Here is a 16999-nt window from a genome sequence, read left to right as displayed (position 1 = left end):
GGTCGGGTCGGATTCCACCCAAACATGATCCAAACTCAAATTAGACGGGGGATTGGACGAGACTAGTGTTGCCATAGAAATTCAGCCATCACCACTCCAGTAGGAGAATATATGAAAACTTTTTCTTCTTTTTTTTTTTTGAGCTTAAGCAAAAACACATATTACCTTCTAAAAATCTAACACAAGATCAACCATTATCCTCCTAAATGCCAAACAAGTTTCCTTATTAGTCCCACGAATCTAACTAAAGGAGTGAAAGAAAACATAGAAGCAGGCTAACATGCAACCAAGTAGCTTCTACCAAGTCTAGCTCAAGCTTTATCATCACCAAAGTTGACGAGTGTTTCAGAGATCCCATAGAGAGATTGGCAAGCTCAGCTCTTCATGCAAATCGTCGACCTGCAGCCCACCATCCCCAACCACCGAGTGATCCTCCAAAGCCCTCATCTCCACCAGAGTGTCCCAGTTGAAGTCACCCTCGCCGAAACCAACCATCTCTGAAGCCACCCCACTGCCACCTTGAGTTGGCTCCGCCATTACCGAGCTTTCGGCACCCTCATCGGCCTCCGGTTTACTCTCCTCTTCTTTGATCACACCCAGTTGCTGAAGGAACTCCTTCAGATCAATCTGTGGCTTCTCGTCCCCAGGGATTGGTGCCATCTCCATCGGCATGGAACTCGCTCCTTCCACTGCCATGTCGAAGCTCTCCAAGTGTGTTTTCTCCATCGCGGCCACCGGCGGTGCCGGTTCCAAACTCCGAAAAGAACCAGGACAGGAGGAGGAGGAGGAGGAAGACAAGGAAGAAGAGGACGAAGGTCTCGAGTTCTGGAACTCTTGAAGCTTTTGGTGGATGACATGGACGTTGTGCTGAGCGTTGAGGTTAAGGAGGCCGCAGGAGGGGATCATGGAGGTGAAGTTCTTGGAAGGGAACCATTTGAAGCGGTGCGGGGGCTTGCCGATGGTCGTGGAGGAGCTGATGTTGCTGGAACGGAGGTGGGGGAGGTTGAGGTAGGCGTCTGGGCCGTAGAGGCGGCGGGCGGCCTCGTCGTAGGCCATGGCGGCCTCCTCGGCGGTGGCGAAGGAGCCAAGCCAGAGCCTGGTACGCTTCTTGGGCTCCCTGATCTCGGCCACCCACTTGCCCCACGTCCTCTGCCGCACTCCCCGGTAGTCGCAGGAGGCGTTCTGGGGGCCGCCCTTCCCTCTGGCGGGGCCTTTCTTCCATGGCCTCAGAGGGGGGAATTTTCTCGCGTTGTCCATCGCGGGCTTCGGAAGGAGAAGAGGAGGAGGGCCGCAGCGAGTGGAGTGGAACGGAGAAGCGGAGGGGAGTGAGGAGGGAGGAGTAGGGAGGGCGCGGGATATGATGAAGTAGGAGTGAGGGGTTTGGTTTAAATGTTGTCACGGTTTGAGATGGTCTTCTTCTTTGAAGGCATGTGACCGTTAGGCATCTCTATGCAGAAACTTTACTTTGGAGGGCAACACTTATACATACATACATACATACATTTACTTTGGATTTAGACAAGTAATTGATCTTCTTACACTTCAAAACACTTGCATAATAAGCACATTTCATTCTAGTTACATCAATTTGCATGATGCATTTGACTATATATATATACATATGCCCATGCAGAGTTCGGATTATTTTTCACCCACTTTAGATGTTTAGTCTCACAATCACACTGTCCATGTAGCAAGATTGCACAGACTTGTACATGGGACATGACAGACACATAGGAGGCATCAAATGATAAGATTGAATCTCTTCAGTTCTAATTGATCGGAGATTAAAAGAAGCACTTCTCTCAGATCTCTCGTAGAAAATAATAAAGATAAATTAATTTTTGAAGTAAGATTTTCAACCTTTTTTGGTTTCATTAGTTAATGATAAACTCATGCACGAAATCTATATTTATAATGGTAAGGTTGTGGTTCTAAATTTCGGTCAGATTCCTCTTCTAATTAGAAAAGATAAAAAGTATAAGAAAAATTCTTGGGATAATTGGTCGGCATCTCAATCTTAAGGACTTGCTCTTTAGAGGGCTCAGGAAATAGTGATCCTCTTGAATAAAGTTCAACCCTGAATTAAAGAAGAGCCTATCTTGTATGCATGTTGGACTACTACTACTGGGTGTGATAATATATTTATAGGCCTTTAGGTTAGGTCAGATTAAAACCTGTTGAGTGGAAAGATTAAAAACTGTTTAAGAGGAAAATGCTGAGCCACATTAATTGCATGTGTTACGTTCAATACAAGATCCTATATGATCTACTCAAGAAAAAAGAGGCATACTATTAATCAACAAAACTAATTTTCTTAAGAAAATTGACTAAATGTTTTAATGAAATGATCTAATCATTAGTTTTATAAAATAATGGGAGAATATATCTTTAAAATTTTTATTTCACTAGGTAAATATCATCTGAATATTTTAGGCATCGGTTTTGAAAATTATCAACTATAAATGAAAGAGGCATTTAGCCAAAGAAAAATTTTATTTGTGCTATAATGCGAAAATTTTCTAATTAAGAAAGAGCGTACGTCTCATAGAAAACAAAGAATTATCATGAAACTTATCCCAAGAAAATAATCTTATTCCTATCTTAACATTTGTTCTTAATTGTTTCTCCATTTTGAGAAAACAGAGTTTGTTGTTGATAAGTTAGTATAAGCAACTTGTTGGATGATGATGACCAAGTGAGCCAGTATTTGGTTTATCTAATTTTGAACAAACACCTACATCTTGTTTGTTAGCAAATAAGGATTTCTGCAAGTTCCAAGTCACAAATAACAAGAAGCCCTACACCATCACCCTCCCTTTTTTCAATAATCTATGACCAGATTGAAGTGAAATAAGGGAAATGAGAGGCAATTTCTAACTTGATTTTCTCCTTTTTGTTTTTTTGTAATGAAGTCAAATACCAATTACGATGGCAAAGAGGAAAATGACAAATCGATCTTTCTTCATTATTAAAGTGTTAATAAACTTGGTTTATTATTGCCTAAACAATAGGGAGAATGATTGTGAGTAGGACATTTACTATAAGGGTTGCTCGCCTTTTGTTAGTTTGGCTAGTGCCCTCCTTGAAAGTGGTCTCCGATATTAGTTCTACCAAGTTATAACCAAGTAGAAGATAAGACCAAACAACTTATTATTTTTCTCTAGTTTATATTTTTGATTAGTAAAATTTAGATACATCTGTTGTTATACAAACTTAACATTAAATTAGGCTATTAAGTTCAGCTCTCTTATAACATAAGCTTGAAAAATTTAGATATTTTGTCTGGCTCCTGGAACTTTTATGTTAGTTATTTAACCGGACCCATTAATTGTTAATGAGTACATTTACTTCATGACCCTAGCTTATTTGTTGAGCTATACACCTATCTAATAAGATAAATTATCTACTACTGCTGTTACTTCAATTAGCACCTTTCTCGAAGGAAACGTTCGATTTGCTAAATGAAAAAAGAAAAAAAGATGTAGAAGAAGAAGAAGAAGAAGAAGAAACAACCTGGCTTCCCTACCTTAAATTTGATGCATGCCCATGACCTACTCTAATCCTATCCTTATTTTGAATTGCATGAACCTGAAGGCTAGTTAATCTTAGATGGACCGACCATGCTTGAATTTTGCCAGACCATACACACGAATCATGCCGAGCCACAGTGTATCGAGCTGACACTTAACCGACCCTTTGGGTCCTGACCTGACTCGAATGAGCAAAACTAAGTTGGTTGCTCATTGGACAACCAACAAACTGTTACATTAACCCGGAGCGGGCTGATAGACTCTCGTGCATGCATGCGAATGCCTGCCTTCTCATCGACCAACTTACGTGCACGTGAGCAAGGGGTATTTTTAAGGAACAAGGCTATTCTACCTTGGCCATGTAGCTAATTAACTAATTCCTTCCGCATGTGATACTTGTAATGCAGAGAGAGAGAGAGAGAGAGAGAGCATGGGTGTATGTATGTACTTGAGATGACAACTTTAAAAAGATTTTAAGATCCACCTCACAAACATTTTTAGCTTTCACGAGCACCTGGATTCACATGTTTTCCTTCACAATGGATGACTTGGTTCCCGAGATCTGCTGTCCTTTCACCTTGCCTCTCTCTCTCTCTCTCTCTCTCTCTCTCTCTCTCTGTGTGTGTGATCCACAATTTGGTGCTACCAGAATCCAATCCATTCTCTTGGTGTGTCCGTGCCCATTCCTAGAGGGTACTGTACGTGGATTTTAAGAGGTTTCATTTGGATAGCAAAAGGTTGGGTCTGATTTTGGCTTGCAAGATGCATATATGACCGAATGGTTTGAGCATACTTGGTTTAGAATAATAAAATCCCATTCATGGTTTTGAGACCTCGGGCTTGGGTACAAAGCAAGTCAGGGATGTGTTGGATCAGGATTTACGTCTAGAAAGCCCACTGACATCTAGGGAAGCATGCATATCCAGGCCTACCCATGGCCCACTCAATCTTGTCCCACATCTTAAAGAGATTGGATCACAAATTGTTGACCCGTTAATCAATGGGGCAGTGGTTTATAAGCCCCCAAACCCATCCCACCCTGGCCCAATATATATGTATTATTCGTATCTTTCAGAACAAATATAAATATTAACTTCTATATCCATCTAATACTCATATCTATATCCGTATTTTGTTGAAAAATATAGATATAAGTGTGGATATACCAATATCTGATTCGTATCCGATACGTTTTCAACCCTATGCATTATAAGTTTATAACCTTTAAAAGGTAAACTATAAGTTGTTTCTTGTTATCTAATCAATATTTAGATGTGGGTGCATATGATTGCACACAACATGAATCAAAACTATATGAGCGTTGCATAAATTTGTTAGAACCATCACAAGAGGGTCTGAGTGCATGGTTCATGTTCAAATCAGTGCTTTTCACTCATTTTGGGGGCCATAGATGAACCATGCTGCCTATGAACAACTAGAGTTAATAACTGGCTCAATTGAGCTGATTCCATCAAGAAACATGCCATGCTCAAGCCCTCTTATTTAAACCTAGTCTCATACAACAATCAAGTTTAAGGATTGGGATATAAAAATAAAGTTGACCCTCGCTCACTAATAGGCTTGCTCGATAAGGAAAAGAGCAAGCTTAATCAAGCTATTTAAGTTCAACCTCCAATACCCTTTCACATGACAAGCCAGGCCTAAGCAGCTCAAAGGTCCACTCGACCGGTTTTGGCTTGTCTGCAATCCTAAATACTCCTCCATGCAGGAGGCAGTTAGCTATCAATGAACTTTACGATTAGAATGCCATTAAATAAAACTTCCAGGGCAATCAACAACTGATGGAGCTTATATTAGAGTCATCTTTTTTTTTCATTTTCTGGACAGGTTGAAAACCTAATTGCAGTAATTGGAATTGCAGTCATTTTTTACCATAACTTAAGTTGCAATTCCTATCCTACCCATATTGTCTTCTCTAACCCTCTCAACTAGTCAACCTGCATTGCAACTTTAATATTCTTGTATTGACATAATAAGTATGATCTAATTTTATATAATATATATTATGAATACATATTAATTATATATGATTATATCTCATATAATGATCATTACATTGATATACGATATATTTTTAACAACAAAACTAATATCATAATTATGATTACAACATTAAATAATAGTTAACATTATAATGCTATAATAGTTTTTATAAGAATATTATTATTATATAATATTTACCACATGATTCAATAATTAACCATCTAAACTGAAAATCAAATCCGAAATTCATGTATTCTGATGATCTCTAATTTAAATGTCGAATGAATGCAACAATAAGCTTTTCTAATAGCATGATACAATGTTTTACTATAATTTTATCATCCAGACCTACCCATATTTAAAAATATCTTGATCATATCCAATGAACTGGATTTTTAATTTATGTACCATAATAATTAATTGTATAATCTTCACCGATATGCATCTTCCATTTGGATCACCTATAATTGATTCTTAAATCAGAAATCTTTTATCAAAGATTTAACATAAACTCTTTCGTAAATATCAAAAAACCAATAATATATCATATTAATTCAAATATTTAACTATATTTTAATGCTATGACATGTACTATGCTTTATAAATAATATTATAACTAGAGCATATTGCATTACAATATCATGAATTATATTGTATAAAATTATAATATAATATAATAATCTAAGAAATACTATTATATATAACTACAATATAATATAATGATACTGATATTTGTTATTATAATGATCATGATTATTATAATATAATAATAATAACAATATATAATTACTATAAATATATATATTAATGAATAATAAATAGTATGTAATAACTATATTTAAATAATGAATTAATTATTTTATATTATGTAATACTAAAAAAATAATAACTTATCATTTATTAGTCAAATGTAATTTAAGAATTCATAATTCACTATTTCCAAGAGGATAACCTGACCAAGTTATTTGCAAGATCATCACATCCCCTTCAATGTAATACCACCAAACAGCTATAAATGCATTTGCTTTAGTCTATTATACAACCAAAGCAACTTTTCTAATTGCAGTTCCATTGCCATAATTCCAATTGCAACCATAATTCTCATTACATATGATTGGAATCGGTGGTAACCAAACAATGTCAAATAATTTTTAAAGTCGCCCACACTTTTTTAAAGGAACGTTTGACTACCCGTACAAAAGATAATTATAAAACATAATTCTTTGTAACATAGATTTTATTAAAAAAATAGGAAAATTCTTGCTTTTTGTAAAACCCATTCTCAGGGTTTTTTTTTTGGTACAATTCTCAGGTTTTGACTTGTTAGATTTGAAAAAACAAGCGTTATGGAAGATAACCAGATAGCTATTTTTGTAATACTCAATTCATTTTTAATTTTTCTTGCAAACCTGTTCTAGTAAAACTTAGAACATCCCCAAAAACAGGCCAAGGATTGGCTGCCAAAAGAGAGAGCTGAGATGGTTGGTAGTAGATTTTGGTGGTCCAATTTCCCTTCTAGACAGCATTATGTTGTTCAACCCCATGCTAGCGAAGTCTCCTTGGAGCCCTTTGCTTACCCCCGCAAACGAAAAAAGACTTTGCCCTGGAAAATATCGGCAGCCTAAGTAAAACGCAGTCAGTTCCTCTGGTGAAAGACCAAGGTCTCAACTTAAAAGATATCATTCAACTTTTCTGGCAAACAAAAACAGGTGAGAGCAGGCCAATGAAAACAAGGATTGTATTCAGTAACAAATAACTAATCATTTTTCTATTTTTTTCATTTTTCAGGACCATAAGCAAACTAAGGGCAAACTGGCTCGATTTGGCTAAATGCCACAGGACAGATCGATTTTAATATAAATGCACCACCACAAATATCTTAGTAGTGCCAGGAATTTCAAATTTTCACTGCACTTGAAGGCAAAAGTTTTCATGCACCCACCATCTTCTTGGCACCGTGTTTCTCTCAATGATGTTACTAAGAAGCTGCACCTGGATCATTGATCACACCCAAGAAATCATCCTTTATGGTACCGATGCAGAACTGGAAAGTCAAGAAGAAAAAAAAAATTATAAATCAAGGATTAAGAGTAGTACAAAAAGTTGATGCCTGTAAATAATCGCATTATATGTTGCTTATCACTTGAATTCTAGAAAAATCAACAAAAGATATTTGTGTATTTATAAAGAAGGCAAGTCCACATAAAACCTGATGTTTAAAATGATCAAACTGGATAACATGAAGGATAACACATGTATACACCAAACGTGAATTCAAAAGAGTAACAGAGAATTCGACAAAGGCATGTTTGGTCCACTATCGGTGGTCAGAAGCCAAGGATATAAGGTACCCGAAAGTGACTTCAGACTACCCCAGCCCAAGTCACTTCAGTACTTCGGTGCATAAATTAGCATCCACTGAATCACACATTTGAAAATCACTTCTATGATCCAACTTCTCACTTTCAGCCACTTACAGTGAACCAAGCACACCCTAAGTAGTTGCATCAGCAAATAAAACAAAGCATTATAAAGTAACAAAATAAACTAAGGATAGAAAATAAGGTGACAGCCAGTAAAACATAAGTTAATTTCATGATGCCCTTAAAAGAAATTTACTTGCAAACAAGTCTCATTATTCAGCAGTTAAACTTTGCAGCGCAAAATAAGAGGCAGAGAAAACATACAATTTCTGTTGCATCAACCCGTGTCCCAATAATCTTCAGCCGCACCTCACTGTCTTTTTGAATTTTGACCTACAAAACATCAAAAATTGGTATAGTCAGATATAAAAATTTCAGACAAGTTTCAATTTGCATGGATCTTCTCTTTCCCCAAGAGAAGACCCAGAAAGCCATTCAACTTATAGAAACTTAAGAAGTGGGGCTCATTATTTTATCAAATTTTATGATATAGCAAAACATGCATTAGAAATATTTGTAGAAGTGATGTTTTGGAGAAACCTAAAGGAAATACCAGGACAATTTGGCAACTTTCATTTTGTGATTAAGCCTTGATTTGATCATGAGGCTTCACGCTATGTTGCTAACCAACTATGCCATAGGTGAAATCTTATTTATGTGAAGCAAATCTTGTTTCTGGATTTCAAATGTGCAAAAAAAATTATGTCCATTTATTATTTTTCAGCAAACGCTGTGAATCAATGGTATATAATAAAAAATACCAAGATCTCAATTGGATATTGCAAGACTGAAGGCGCCCATGGCTAACAAGATTAAAAAGACATGAAGAACTTCTATAAAAATAAAAGCAAAAAATTGGCAAAATGAAAGCAGAACCTTAGCAATTCATTTGGTAGTGACAAATTCAAAAGTTTTGAGTGTCACACTCACAATGGCATACTTTCTAGCATTAAAAGAAAACTCTTATGACAGTTTTTAACTTCGGAAGTGTGTTTGCATGGAGACAGAATCAGGTATCGGACTATAAAGCATCGAAAGTCTAATCTGGCAATGAGCAAGGACTAAGATACGTTGTTCATGAAAAAAAAATTATTAATGGAAATGCAATCACTCAACATGTGATGAATGTGGTAAGTTGGCTGATTATGCAGAAAAAAAAACGAAGTAGAAAAGGAAGAGTAGATGACTTTACAATATATTTGTATTTCAGCTTTAGAATATTAGACTCCATCCTCAGCTTTTGGATTATGGGATTGTTTTAGTTTCTTTTTACGCCTGTTCTTGTAAGTCTTTACGGGTGGTATAAATGGTCTATGAATCAATTTTCATTTCATGCCAACACCCTTCCAGAGGCATGCTGTAATTATTATAGAAAATCAATCCATATTTCCTATAGTAATGTTGAGACTAATTTTGGGCCCCACATCTTCATGTTTTAGCTGCCTCGTTCCTGTGGTTCTCAAAAGCAGGATAGAAGTTCGATAACATAATCAGACTAGGAGTTTGACCTGTTTCACCTAGTTTGACCTTTTTCAAAAGATACACGGATGGTGAAAAGCACTAAGAATCCCTGATGAGCTACCTTACTATGCAACTCAACTAGCACGAAGTAGAGTTTGTTTTTCTTTCTTTTCCCCATTTAGACAATTGGAAGGGGCTTTTGTCCCCCACCAGTGGTATTGAATAATAATGCAGACAGGGCTCATAGCCAGGCCATTGGCACCTAACCCCCACCTATGAATTTACCCACTGAACCATGGTCATTTTGAAGTACAGTTAACTTAGGATATCTCCCAATGGCTTTATATATTGGGGCAGCCCCAGGCCCACAGCCATATGTCAATCTGATGTGACTGAAATGTGGACTTCGCTCTTCTTCTTCAAGGAATTTCAAAATTTAAAGCTGATGCGACACTCCAAGTTGTGTTCAACCCTTTGTATGTGTTTTCCTCTGCTCAACCAAATCTGGTTTTGAACAAAAACATGATGCTTATCTTATGAATAATCAGTCACCAATTAAACTCAAATCAAAGTAAGTAAATCTGCTGCTTTTTTTTCCTTCAAGGATGTCAGACCACACTAGTCTCAAATTGAAACAAAGAATGCAATTCTCCTAATCAAGGATGAAGAATGCCTACAACATCAAACTCACAGATTCAATTCTCCTAATCATCATAATATGATTGTAAACAGAAACATTGAAAACTTTCATAATATGAACGCTGTGGCCAAAAAGTAACTCGGGGCATCTTCATCACTAGTTTAAGAAGAAACAAGAGTGTCTTTACCGGCACAAGGGTCCTTCAGTCAACCATGAACGATAAATGGTTGATTTGGAAACCAAATTAGTACATGGGTAGGTTTAGCGAGATTAAGTGCAATCTGGAATTTTTTCTTTTCCGAGCAGAAGGCAGCTGGCTTAATCAACAAGGCACTGGTTTGACATGGAAGTGCTATATGGACTTCAAAAGGATGACAAAAGAGGTAAATGCAATTGACACCAGGTAGATTCATGGATCAAAAGACTGTTGACACCATCTAGGATATAGGGGTCCCTAGTACACATCATACTGCACCGTGTCACTCATCATGCCATATCAAGACAACCTTACTGCTTGGAACACATTTTTTTGCTATATTGTATCAAGGTATACTGGCCCCATATTGAGGATCATGATGGACCAACCAGCCGCTGATACAGCACCAATCCTTGCGATTTGAATCATTGGCTGAATAAGAATCCAAAAAATCTATTGAAATGTTTTAATGCTTCACCTGTCCATGTATGTTGATGATAAATGAGTCTGAAACTACATTAGCAAGAAATAACCGGGCAGTTTCCTAGACTTGATGAATTAGCTCGAATGCAAAGGTCTAATCAGCTAGGATTTCTAGGGCCCTTCGAAAGAAAATCTCTATGCCAAAAACATGTGTGCCTTCTGGAAGTTCCAGCAAGCAAAAGCTTCTGCTTTCGGTCCAGGAATATATAGATCTAAAACTAATATTGTTTTGTTTATGCATAAATAAAGGAAGAAATTGGAAAATTGACCATATGAAGGATTTCTAGTGAAAAAATAATAATTTATGATACAATCTAAAAGGACAAGAACAGGTGATGCTAAAAGGAGATAGAGAAGAAATATATGAAGCGACTAAATACGAGTATAGACACTCAATTCAGAAAATACAGAATTTCTAGATGTCTTTACATCTTTCAGATCATATGGCTGTTCTCTCTTAGTTTCTGCTCTGCAAGCCTTTTAGGAGTCATGGATTTGGCTTAAGATCAATTTTCATCTAAAAATGAATACAGGTTCCTCTGCAGAGACATAAATCACAGCACAAGAAACAGTTTTGACTGAAAGTAGCTGACTCTTATCAGGGGATGAAGATTGAGCTTTTCATGACTGCCTAGAGAAGGCATGATATCTTCACTTTGCATTAACTATATAGATGGCAAACCATGGAATTTGTCAGTGGCTCAGTGCAAAATGCGAGGGAAGCACATCCGTAAGAACAAAATAAAAATTGAAGACCCAAACATTTTTACCCTGCCTAAGAGGGGTTTGAAATCCCAATACCAGACCTCATCCCAGTACCTTACATGTATAGATCGATACAGCACAATACACCCCTCTGCCAACAAGGTACACTACTAGAGTCGACATGAAAGCTGTACAGAATTGTTGCTCTTGATGAATCTCATGGTTTGCTGGAAATAAAGGAATGGAACAATTTAAGGGATCTAACGCAAAGTTCACATCAACTAGGATCTACACATGGTTTGGAAAGATCAAATTATGTAAAAAGAACTTCGTGCTCTTCAAACATTCCTGCAGGATAAGACTTATCATTCAGGTGCAGAAATCATTAGATCTAGGTTAATATTTTGTTACAAAGAAATTGGTACAGGACAGATTAGACGAAGAACTTAGGTGGTATTCATGCAGAAAACCATACAAGAAAGCAAAAAGTAATGCATTTGCAGCAAATATTAACACAAGAAATCACTAAATAAAAAGAACAGAGGAAGCAGAAGAGAAGAGGTGTATTCCAATGAGGAACATTTTTCATTTCAATGTTAAAAAGCTCAGGGAACATCACATGAAAACCCACTTTAAGAAGAAACTAATGCACAGCCTTGAGAGAGAGAGAGAGAGAGAGAGAGAAGAGAGAGAAGTAGAGGCATACAGATGGAGAGAGACATACAGATACTTCCCACACCACTTATTTAAGCACCGGAAGCACAAGGCTGATCGGTCTGACATGTGCCCTTTCTTGTGTCGCAACAAAATATAATAACAATAACAACAATAATAACAATACTAAATATTCCCTTTTTCAGTTAGAATATTAGAACAAGTTCTAACAGATGCTTTTCCAACCCATTTTGGGTACTCGTACTAACTTGGTTAGAACCAAGACAAGAAAACCCTTGAAATCTGATTCATATAGAAAATATCTTATTTAAATTAAGTATGTTTAAAATTGATTTTACTACAAAAGAATCATTTTGTTCAGTTATGCATCATTTTCAAAACTTCATCATCTTTGTTCTTTTACATAAAACTCACTCTGAATTTTCAGACATCAATCTCAAGGAGTCCAAGGAACCAACACCTTGTGATCCAGGAAAAAAAGTTCGTTCATCATTTTTTGAATGGACCCAAGCATCCAGATGACATAAAAAAGAATTGTCTCATTTCATGTAAAATGAGTGATACATCATTCAATCATACATATTCGGAAAATGGGGTACTCTTGTTGAAAATGAATTTCAGCCTTTATGGAATACTCAGATGAATTGAAATTTTGAAGGAAATGAAAAGATATGGATATGCTTCTTTGCCAATGCATCCCATGATACCTGTACTTATAGAATACATTAGTATATGGAGTCCATGAGCATCTGACAAAGGGGGTTGATAAACATTTTCTGGAGAAAACCATGAAAGAGCGATACATGGTGGTTCTTTTCAATGATGTTATAAGAATGGTGGTCATTTGTAGGATACTTGTATAGGATGATACTTCAATAAGGTGTACAGGGGGCATGAGCTTCTCTCATGTGGAAATTAGAGGGTTTCCCCCACCTTTCAGGGCCTATTTGGGTAATTCAGTAGAATTGGGCTCAATTTCCTGCTGAATTCATGAATTGGGCATCCCATTTGAGCATGCATATATCAACTCTGATCTTGTGGGAACGAAAAAAGACCTCGTGGTTTTCTTTTTCTTCCAGTAGACCAACAGGCCTACAAGCTAGGATTTAGGCCGAAACTTTGGTGGGCCCTTAGGAGATGCAGTTGGGTGGGCCAACTGGCCCGATGTCTGCAGGATATTCCTGCAAGAATCCTCTGCATTTGGGAAGAAAATTTGCAGCTTTGTGGCTGACGAGTCTTATGAAGAATTTCGCCTACGTTCCCAAACTGATCATTCATATGATAAGTAGAATAAAGCTCATGGTAATGCTCAACTATATATAACCAAGGTTTAAACTTCACTTTCTATAAACAATTAACCACTCATATCCTTCGAAGAAATTGGTAAATACCAAAATTCCATGCCGAGCTAGTTTATTTGGACATACGTATGTATGCCTTACTCATATATCCCCCAAATCATACTTCATCAATTGTAAATTACTTCAAAGGTCAGGTTGCCCCAAAACCATCACCTAGACAACATATCTGATGGATGGAGGAGAAAGATAGCCAGTATTAACTTTCAACAGTGAACACACATTAGACATCTTCTTTTGCAACTATAAACATAAATATCACAAATTCCATCAACATAGTGAAAGCACAAATATACATCTAATTTCACTTGCAAATGTGAAATCAGACGAACCATATAGAACCAAGAACAGAGCGTACCGATCCATCAGATGTCGTGTAGTTTGGCATGTCCCCAGACTGGAACTCCATATCATCCGGGATCAACTAAAAGAGATAACAAAATATGAGAAAAGGAGAGAAAGATAATCCGAACAACAAGCGCCATGAGACAAACAAACACATGCATAATTTTGATTCATGGGACACCATAATTTCTTTATAATGTCAATATTCATACAGTCCAATTCCCTTTCTATCTTGCATTCAATTAAATTGCCAAGACTTTTACTCACATGATTCGAAACGAAGATCTGCACCGGCCCAGCCTCCGCGAAGAATCCCATCTGCAAGGACGCAAGCAAAACCCACTCCAAAAGATCAAACAAACAAAAAAAATATTTAATTTCTGAAAAAAGAAAATATAAAATATAGTTCTGAGGGAAGGGGCTCGACCTTATTGACCATGGTGACGACGGCTTCGAGGATCTCTCCCTTGAAGGGGCGGAAGGCGACGCACTGGTACTTGACAGGGAAGGTGACGAAGCCGGTGCCCTCCCGGATGAGGCCTTTCCCGATGTCCTCCACGTTGGTGATCGCCACCACGAAGCCATGCCGGCCGCTGTGGCACAGGACACTCTTACGCTTACGGTTAGGTTTAGGGTTAGTGTTAGGGTTAGGGACCTTAGGGTTAGGGTTAGGGTTGCGAGAGAGAGAGAGAGAGAGAGAGAGAGAGGAAGGGAGGAGGAGAAAGACCTGCAGGTGCCCTCGACGTCCTTCATGAGCTTGGCGACGAGCTTCTCGCGGAGGTGGGGGCCGAAGTGGCGGGGGTGGAGCTGCATGTTCCGCTCCAGCGTTATGTGGAAGAACATCGCTCCCTCCTCCCTCTTCTTCTCTGTTCGCTGCGGCTTCTTCCTTCTCGCGCTTAATATGAGTTCTCCGTGGATTTGGTCTTTCGAAGGCTACAAAAAAGAGGGGAGCGAGCCGTGGAGGGGTTTCAAGAACGATGGGTTTCGGATCCTCCTTTCGGTCTGTTCGACAGGCCCAAATTTTAGGGCCGCCTTTTGTCACGGACCGGATCAATAAATTAATCTCTTCCAAGCTAAATATGCCATATGTAGCATCTTTTTATTAGTTAATAAGCAACTATGATAACCTTTTCCATTCAATCACAATTCTTACCGTGGTTAGCTTCTACTCTAGAGAGAAAGGCCTGTCCATGCTTCTGATCTTTTTTGACCCTAGTATCCCTTAGTAAAGAAACCACATAACTAATAAAGATTGTGACGCATAATGGATCCGGCTTTGATACTATTTAGGACTCATAGTCCAAAAGTTCAAGCTGTTGGAAGGAGAACCAACCCAAGCTAATTAATCCATATGGCACTCTTTTATCAGTCAACATAGGACTATAACACTTTTAAGGTTCGATTGGGGTTTGTTCACATCTCATATGATCAAACTTTATCCAAATGGGATCTTGCTGTGGGATTGAGGTATTATACCATTTTTTTAAAGTGAAAATTTAAGGATCTTCCTCTTACCTAGAGTTGTGCACCCCTTTCTTTTTTTTTTGTTCATTTATTGCTTATTGATCAACTTTCTAGTGGCTCTCTGTTACTTCTTTGTTGTTCTCCTTGAATGCATGCACAAGTAGGAAGTAGAAGACATCCCACTTAAAGCTTGAGGAGCCAAAAAGAAGCGAAGAGGTGGTGAGAAACATCATGCAATAGATGGAATGGTGCTTTTAAAGCGGAGGGAGATTGTGGCCAGGGCTATCAATTTGAATGGCTCAAGTTAAGCTCAAGATTAACTCAAACATATGCTTCATGCTTCTTTTAAATGTTACGCAACTGAACATTAATTGATTAAAGACTCAAAATTAATGTTGAGCCAAATTTGAAAAAGAAAAAAACTTATCAAGGTTGAAATAAATGCAGCATATTTGAATTGGAGTGTTACCAACTATTAAATGGATTTTGCTTTACTACTTTTATCTTCTATCATTCATGAAATCTACTTGAAAGATTAGGATTAAAAGGATCAACTAGTGAGTACCTTATAGTCTACATGAGGTATCAGTTATAAGTATAATCATTAGTATAAACATATTGAAAATCAAATTCTATCTTTCTTCTCTCCCCAATCTTTGCCGCAATAAAAATAAGCATATCGGTTGAATTATTCTTAAAATTGGAAAGAACACAACCACACTTTCCATGTTGCACAAATGTCACATTTAATATAATAAGATTTTATCCAACAAAGATGGTATTATTACAAAGAAATCCAATGGTTTTAATTCTTTAATAAGAATGTGAATCATATCCATGTGAGCCCCTGTTTCTCTTCTTTCGTCCCCCATGGGCTCTGGGGATCTATATGAGGAGGCCTCTGATCAGAAAATAGAGGCTGATTCGTGGGAAGAAGAAGAAAACAGGGAAGCAGCCATTCAAAGAAAAAAAAGGAAAAAGAGAAACAGGGTATGCCCTATTTCCAAAAAGAAAAGAAAAAAAAACAAAAGGAGAGGTGATTTTTGTAATGGAAAGCTAATTTCTTTAGCAAAAGGGTGATGGATGAACCCTTGTCATGTTGCTTTCATCAAGTACATTCTAAACCTTTATTCTAATTGTTTTATATCCATTGGTATGTTTTGGATTCTTGCATATTTATTTATTAGATAGATCTTGTATGGTTTATATATATTGATGCATGGATTGTTTCAATGCTTGATTTGTCGTAGACGTAACCGGCACGATAAATACTTGGATGTTAAATTCATGTTCTCAGATTGTATACTCCATGATTAGAACTACTCTATCATATTAATCCTTAATCAAGAATTGCCGAGTTTATTTATTGAAAGTAATATTGTCAAGGAGAATTCCGGATCCCTAGCCTTCTCTATATTCTTGAACTTTGTTTAATTACCTATTATTCTCTGCTTTTAATTTCTGAAAATCAACAAAAAATTACATCTAAAATTACGCTAATAATAATTCATAGACCGCTCCCTGAGGATTCGACCTCGGACTTCCGAGTATACTACTTGTGCGATTCTCCTACACTTGGGAGAGCAGTTCTACTTTTGCACCAAAGAGAACCAACATTGATCAGTTTAGTATTTAAGTTAGCTTTTAACTAGGTGATCTTGACAAGAATAGATCTCCATTAGAAGGTGAAAACCGATCAACCCTTTGGGACC

The 16999-nt window shown here is 37.3% G+C and overlaps 2 protein-coding genes across 2 annotated transcripts; both read right to left on the bottom strand.

Moving 5' to 3' along the window:
- Positions 1 to 297: 297 nt before the first annotated feature.
- Positions 298 to 1327, bottom strand: LOC120104452 (dehydration-responsive element-binding protein 2F-like). Its single transcript, XM_039115645.1, has one exon. It carries the CDS (start codon positions 1255 to 1257, stop codon positions 346 to 348), a length of 912 nt encoding a protein of 303 aa, XP_038971573.1. The 5' UTR covers positions 1258 to 1327; the 3' UTR covers positions 298 to 345.
- A 5919-nt stretch (positions 1328 to 7246) lies between these two features.
- On the bottom strand, positions 7247 to 14827 carry LOC103721385 (DNA-directed RNA polymerase II subunit RPB7). Its single transcript, XM_008811578.4, has 6 exons — positions 14551 to 14827; positions 14251 to 14416; positions 14091 to 14141; positions 13837 to 13902; positions 8225 to 8293; positions 7247 to 7581 (listed from the first exon to the last, which is right to left on the bottom strand). Exons 1-6 carry the CDS (start codon positions 14664 to 14666, stop codon positions 7516 to 7518), a joined length of 534 nt encoding a protein of 177 aa, XP_008809800.1. The 5' UTR covers positions 14667 to 14827; the 3' UTR covers positions 7247 to 7515.
- Positions 14828 to 16999: the final 2172 nt, after the last annotated feature.

The sequence above is a fragment of the Phoenix dactylifera genome, chromosome 18 (assembly GCF_009389715.1).
Source record: "Phoenix dactylifera cultivar Barhee BC4 chromosome 18, palm_55x_up_171113_PBpolish2nd_filt_p, whole genome shotgun sequence".
NCBI lineage: Eukaryota > Viridiplantae > Streptophyta > Magnoliopsida > Arecales > Arecaceae > Phoenix > Phoenix dactylifera.
Note: the sequence above shows the minus strand (reverse complement) of the source record. Positions and strands in the feature narration are given on the sequence as shown.